The 7,576-nt window shown below is 36.7% G+C and overlaps 1 protein-coding gene across 2 annotated transcripts in view; it reads right to left on the minus strand.

Annotated features, from left to right (window-relative positions):
• Window positions 1-752: 752 nt before the first annotated feature.
• LOC109152511 (probable E3 ubiquitin-protein ligase ARI7) overlaps window positions 753-7,576 on the minus strand; it is a 19,336-nt gene continuing 12,512 nt past the window's right edge. For both annotated transcript variants that reach the window (XM_019300205.1, XM_019300204.1), the window contains 5 exons: window positions 7,304-7,351; window positions 2,784-2,855; window positions 1,953-2,052; window positions 1,759-1,885; window positions 753-1,330 (listed from right to left, as the gene is read on the minus strand). In XM_019300205.1, the coding sequence (XP_019155750.1) occupies window positions 1,069-1,330; window positions 1,759-1,885; window positions 1,953-2,052; window positions 2,784-2,855; window positions 7,304-7,351 (609 nt within the window). In that variant the 3' untranslated portion in view covers window positions 753-1,068. The remainder of the gene's footprint in view (window positions 1,331-1,758; window positions 1,886-1,952; window positions 2,053-2,783; window positions 2,856-7,303; window positions 7,352-7,576) is intronic.

Consider the following 7,576-nt stretch of genomic DNA (forward strand, 5'->3'; position numbering starts at 1 on the left):
AACATGAGTATCAAAACATGTGTGAAAGGTCAACTTTACCCTTACTAAAATTAGGAAGACAAAAGGGTTAAGGTACAAAGCATAAGGCAAAAGGTACACATGGTTGAGTAAGGAAACTAATCAAATTCTAGTCCCTCGACTATCAAATTTCAGGATTTTTAGAAAGAAATTATCAAAAGAAAATTAGGATAAGGGATGAGATTAGTTCTCTTATGATTTCAAGTATATATATATATATATATATATATATATATATATATATATATATATATATATATATATATATATAGATTTTTGCATTCAAATAAGAACCACATCTATGATGAAATCGTGAGAACCAACATAAATACACACAATTTATTACACACAATCTACTCATGAATGCACACAATCTACTCCATGATAGATTATCTACATTGTGTCTAAAATATTTTCGAGGTGGTTCTTACATACGCAAACCTCTCTCTCTCTCTCACCAAGCAATTTTCAATTCAACTTAAAACCGAACCATTAAATTTTTTTTTTTTTAAATGCTACTGTTACCGAATACCAAACCACCATCCCCTAATCTACAATCAATTGTCACACACCAATCCAAATAGACATTGTAAAATCCAAGGGTTCTTTCTTTGGCCTAGCTGAGTCAAACCGGCCTAAAAGCAACCAGTTCTTTATGGGTTAAATTCTGATTTCAAGCAGCTGCCTTCCGGTTGAGAAATATAACAAGCACATGTTATGGCACATTTTAACACAACAATGAATTATTTTAAGCCCTCCTCAACATTTTACGCTCAAGAGATCATTTAGCACATTTGCATTTCCTTAATCAGAGTTATACAACAGTCAAGCGGTGTTACACTGAACCAAAAATAAAATAAAATAAAAAAACTATTTACAGTAAATCACGGATATCATGATGCCCCTCCAACACAAACCACATGAGCCAGATCCACTTCTGTATTTCCACAAGAGCAAATTGGATGTGCAGCTCCAGAATCTTCACCTGCTAATCTTTCTAATGGAGACCATATTTTCAGGTATTTCTCGTTTCATCCAGGTATATACAATTTATGGTCGCCGATGGTGGCACATTTGACATGTAGATGCAGAGCATGGGTTGAAGTAAGTACACTGATCACATGCCCAACCACCAGAATCATCTGAGTTTTTGCTTGACCCAGACCCCTTTCCCCGAGAACCTCCTTTCACCTTGCTGCTCCCAGCTGCATTTCTTGAGCTCATCACCTTGCTACAAGCTCCATGAGAATCCACATCTGATAGGCCATTTTCCAATGCTCTAACCAAATTCTCAAAGTAGTTGCGAGTTACGCTGTTTTAATCAAAACTATCATCAGTGTTTATTAAGTAAAAAGACTTCTTAGATTGTAGCGAGCAAATGGTAGGTTAAGGCTCGTGATTGTTTTCAGGTTGAGTGATTTTTAACACTGGGCAAGACTGATTTGAAACAAAATAGATTAACATTACAACTCCACAAGCGGACACCCAAATATCAGAGAAATAAAGATGGAATCATGTTTCTCCAAGATCAAAATAACATTATTTCCTGTATCCATGAAAATTCACATGGCTTAGCAGTAAACGGACATTGCATATAATTTCTTGACTCTATTCAGTAAATTTGAATATATAACAGTCCCAAAAATAAATAAACAAATCATGTGCTTATACAAGAAATAAATATTTATACGACAAGATCACATTCAACCATTTAAGGTTTTGAATATCTATTTCAGTTACCTTGTCAGACCAGCAAGTTTAGTGCGGAAATCATTAAAATCATTGGAAGGGCCTTCGGCATTGAGATAACTCTGCAATTCCTTTTCAGCACATTGATGAAGCCTCTCAAGACCGGCCTCAGCCTCACCTGCACAAAATAGCACATGTGACATGCAGGACCTGTGAAAAGGAAAAGAGTTGTACTAAACATATACCTTGCAAGTACTCAAAGAACTGCCTTTTTGCAAGCTCATTCTCAGGAAGATAGAATCCATATGCATAAGTCCACTTCAGCACTCTCCTACATTCTACTATCTGCAAAAAATGCAGAAGGATCAACTCTCTCCACATAACAAGAGCAAATCATCAGTACCATCCATTTTTCAGAGATGGTAGATCTGATTCGAACAGAAACTATAGGTATCCGAAAACCCACAAGTCAAATGATTCAGGTGTGAAAGGTTTTCAGTACTAACTTAGTGAGTTGGTCCCAGATTATAGTCAACACAATACATGATACATCTTCAGACTAGCAACACTGTTTGCAAAGATCCACTACAAAATATTTAAATCTTATAAGAAGGTTAACAATACTTAGATGTATAATATATTATAGCATCCCCAGTCAGTTTACCAACATCTCCAAAAGTAATTGGAGAAAGACTTCTAGAGTCTCATTTGCCAAAATACATAAATAAATAAATCAAGAGTTGAGAGCAGACACATATGATTAAGAAACATGTTGCAATGCATCCATTGTCTATTCAGATCTGACAACATAAGTATTGTCCCTCAAAACAACTGTCTGTAGCTTTCAATGACAAACAAAGTGCATCTAGCCATTGCACATCAATCATGCATTTATAGCACTTACCAACCTGTATTTCACAAGATAAATTCCCCTCTGACTAGTACAAGGATAAACAATGTTTTCTAGATACCCTCAAATTATGTGATCTGAATTTTCTTAGAATGATAACAATAGAAACTAATAAGATCTTGAACATGTAACATAAACTAAGTTGTCAATTGATGGCATAACTTACCTGTTGCCAGGCTTCAATAATAAACTTCAATTGTGATTCAGGTTGGCATTGGGTTTCACTAAGCTTTTCCAGCTGCAGGAAGAACAAAACATTTATAGGTAAAGAGCAAGAGTCCGAAAAAAAAAAAAAAATAGAGTAAAGAAAATAGAAATTTAATGTGGGTGGATAAGCAAGGAAGCCTATATGATACTTCATTTCTAATGGAATTACTATCAGGCAATGGCAGAAAGCTAATTGAAGAAAACAGAAACTACAAATTATTAATTATGAATACAGATTTGCTCTCCTGTTCTTCTCAAGCAACAAAAGAAAGTTTCCTAGCATCATATGTATTATGGAATGTACATATATTAGGTAGCATGGATTGGGGATCACTTATATATATGTATTCTCCTTTCCAATTATCATTCAAAACCATTTTCGTCACTTTCATACATGGTATCAGAGCCTATATGATAAAAAATAAAAATAAAAATAAATTCTCTTGGTCTGCTGTCATCACCGCCCACCTAGGAAGGAGTGTCTCTGTCCGGTGACCATGTCTAGAAAATTCAATGCTGATCTGGCTAGCGCGTAAGGCTAATGCCACCGTCATCCACGGATCCACCACCCTTTTCCGACACCGGAGCATGACAATTTTCCAGCGACCGGAAAATTTTTCGCCAACTGTTCCTAGGTCTCCTGAGTTTATTTACCTCGGTTCTGGACTTGCTTTGGCCCATTGCATCTTCAATGTCTTTTGCTCCACGGTCAGTTTGTTTCATACACATTCATGCTTTCATTTTGTGTGCTTTGTGATCTGTTTTTCTGGTATTTTTGCATTGGATATGGCTGAAAACAAATTTGTTGTTGTGACCGATGTTCCTATGACTTCAGAAATCACAGATTTTAAACTTAATGGATCTAATTATTTTGAGTGAAATAAGTTTATTAAGCTTTATCTCACTAGTGTGCATAAAGAAGATCACCTAACTAAGACTTTGTTTGATAAGATAGTGTCTGGGTGAGGGATGATACACGTCTATTTCTATAAATCTGAAATTAAATTGAAGATGATATTGTTGGATTCATTAGTCATTGTGACTCAGTTAAAGAACTAATGGGTTATCTAGAGTACTTGTATTCTGGGAGGGGGAATATCACTCGTATTTATGATGTTTGCAAGTTTCTTTACCGTGTGGCGAAAAATAATGTCTCTTGCTGCATATTTATAGAACTTAAGAGAACATATGAGACTCTTACTAAGCTTATGCCATTTAGTACTAACATCAAAGCAGCAAAAGCAACATGAAGTCATGAACAAATGGCTATTATGACTTATGAGTTTTTTGGTAGGTCTCCCTTCTGAGTTTGACACGGCTAAGTCGACAATTCTCAACAACTCTAAGATCCCTACTTATTTTCCCACGACTAATTCGATTGGAGCAGTCACAACCAAGTTTGCATGAGGTGATTGTCCCACCAAGTAGTGCTCTCATTGGTTGACACCCACATAGTGGGTATGGTAGCAACTCCTAGGGGCAAACTTTAAGAGGCATTGTGTGTCATTATTGTCATAAGCCTGCGCACATGAATAAAGACGGTAAGAAATTGTTGAATAGAAATCAATGGAACCATTTTGCACATGTTGCGTCTACATCTGATGCACCTGCCAAGTCGATCTTGATCTCTGCTTCTGAGTTTAAGTTTTCTCATTACCAAGACTCTCTGAAGCATTTGTCCTCTTCAGCCACTACTATTGCTGACTCAGGTAACAGAACCACTTGTCTTCTCTCGCCCTCTTCCAAATGGGTCATAAACTCGGGTGCCACAGATCATATATAACAGTTAAATCTAGTCTATTTTCCACATTTCATTCGCATACATATAGTTCTCATGTCACCTTAGTGGATGGATCCACCTCCCACGTACTTGGGTCAGGTACCATTATGCCAACCCCCTCACTCCCCTGCCTAATTTCTCGTTGAATTTAATTTCGGTTAGCCAACTTACTCGTGCACTAAATTGTTGTGTTACATACTTTCCTGTTCATTGCCTATTTCAAGATCTTGTGAAAAGGGTTATTGGTAAGGGGCACGAGTTTGGGGTCTCTACATTCTCCATACCACAAGGCTAGAGTCCGTTGCTTGTTCCAGTGTCATCACTCCTTTTGAAACTCATTGTCGTTTAGGGTATCATTCCCTTCCCTTGTAAAAGAAATTGTGTCCGCAATTTCATAGTTTGTCTTCTTTACATTGTGAGTCGTGTGAGTTTCCGCAATTTCATAGTTTGTCTTCTTTACATTGTGAGTCGTGTGAGTTTTCTAAGCACCATCGCAGAATTTGAGTCCTAGAGTCCACAAATGAGCAAGAGCTCCTTTTGAGTTAGTACATCTAATGTTTGGGGTCCTTGTTCTATGACATCTAAAATTGGGTATAAGTACTTTGTTACGTTCATTGATGATTTTTCTTGTATGATATTGTTATATTTAATGAAGTGTCGTTTTAAATTACTTTGTTTCATGGGTTCTGTGCTGAAATTGAAACCCAATTTGGGGTACTATTAAAATTTTATGCACTCATTAGGAATATTTTTCGTACACCTTTGCCTCTTATATGTTTTAGATTAGAAGGGTATGATACACCAGTCCTCTTGTGTCGACACATCTACCAAAATGGGGTAGCTAAGTGCCAAAAAAATGGGTTACTAAGCACAAAAATAGGCATCTGCTAGAGACTACGAGGGCCTTGCTATATCGAAGAGGGGTTTCCAAGCAATCTTGGGCTAATGATTTTCCACAACTTGTTTTTTAATCAATCGCATGCACTCCACAATTTTGAATGGGAAAACTCCATACCAGTCTCTATTCATCGAAACCTTAATTCCATATTGACCCAAATATATATTTAGTTGTATACTTGTATAAGTTTTGTTCGGAATCTCTATCCCAATGTCACCAAGTTAGATCTAAAATCTTTAAAGTGTATCTTTCTTGGTTATTCTTGTGTGCAAAAGGGGTACAGATGTTACTCTACTAAGCTTGGTAGGTACCTCATATCCTTTGGTGTTACATTACATGAAGACGTTCCTTTCTTTCCTTCCTCTCTAGACGTCATCCGTCACGGGGAGGATGATGACATCTTGATGTATACGATCACGTCCTCTGTTCCTACTCCTTTCCTACCAGTGTATTCTCGTCCTAATGCACCTGTCCCGACTTCGCCTCCTGTTTTCTCTTCCTAGCATAGCACCAACCCAATGCCCTAAAGCCACCTCTTCGTCATTTGATCCAGTCTTGGAAGATCCGTCTAATTGCTCTCCAAAAAGGTAAACGCAAACTTATCCTATGTCTTCTTTGGTGTCCATCGTGTGTCACCTCTCTTGCTCTTTCATTGTTTCTCTTGATTGTATTTTTGTCCCAAAAACATTTAAAGACGCCTTGTCCCATCCTAGGTGGCAAGATGCTATGGTTTAAGAGACGAATATTTTGGATCATAATGGTACTTTGGAGTTGGTTACTCTGCCTGCAAGTAAGAGGTCTATTGGTTGTCTGTTGCTCGGCTGAAAACCCGTCTTGTGGCTAAAGGATATGCCCAAACTTATGGAGTTGATTATTCTAACACTTTTTCTCATATGGCTAAGCTTACTTCAATCAGGTTACTCATTTCAGTGGTTATCATTCTAGATTAGCCTCTACATCAGCTTGATATCAAGAACACCTATTTGCATGGGGATTTTCACAAAGAAGTGTACATGGAGCAACTTCCTGGGTTTGTTGCTCAAGGGGAATTTGGGGAAGTATGCCAACTTTGCCGATCATTATATGGGCTGAAACAGAGTCCTCATGCCTAGTTTGGAAAATTCAGTCAAGCTATTGAGAGTTATATGGGCTGAACTGAAAAAGGAACCTAGAGAAAGATGTGTCATTGATTCTATACTAAAGGAACTTTTTGGCATGACAACCAAGGATATTTTTCAATATATCACGTAAAGAGAACAAGGTGGAAAATTGAAAGTTAAAATCCCAAGAGAAGAGTGTTTCCATCAAGTTGAAATGTCATTAAACATTTTAGAAAAAAATAGAAGCAGAGATTATTAAAAAAGATAGGGAGCAGTCTTATCAATAAATCTAACCATTACTATGCCTGTTGTTTCAATAATAGCACGAATATCACAAATGAATGGGATAAAGAACAAATAATGGAGAATGGAATAAAGAGTTAAGAAATTATAAAGTAAAACATATTAATACTGTTACCAACCACAGACACTCTACTTCATTATTCAAGTGTCTATTCAGTTTCTGTAGCCTATAAATAACTCTTTTATGATTTCTGGGATAACTTGGAATGATTACTGATTAAAACCCCAATATTCTGCATATTTCTCCTCTCCTCAGTCCTCTCTAATCCATTTCTTCCCTGTCACTTTGCTTCTTCTCTCCCCTTTTCTCTTTCCTTTCTCACTTTTTTCCCTCCTATCCCTTCCTGAGATCCCAATCCACCCCCACATGAACTAAGCAAAATGTAATATATACTTACATGTACATTTTGCATTTGAAGTAAATCTGCCATAGCCTTTTGCCTAGACTGCAATGAAAAGAAATGGGCATATTAAGCATTGAAAGAGAACAAAGTGGAAAATTTGACTGCACTAATATTACTACATGGAAATAATTTTATACTTTCATAATTCAACACAGTTAGCCAGTCAAGTAAAGATAAGTGACAAAATACGTAGGATTCAAATTGTATATAAAATACGTAGCAATGATTGAAACGGAAAAGAAAGCCACAGAAAATATAAAAAAATAA

The sequence above is a fragment of the Ipomoea nil genome, unplaced genomic scaffold (assembly GCF_001879475.1).
Source record: "Ipomoea nil cultivar Tokyo-kokei standard unplaced genomic scaffold, Asagao_1.1 scaffold2422, whole genome shotgun sequence".
In the NCBI taxonomy this organism is placed as follows: domain Eukaryota; kingdom Viridiplantae; phylum Streptophyta; class Magnoliopsida; order Solanales; family Convolvulaceae; genus Ipomoea; species Ipomoea nil.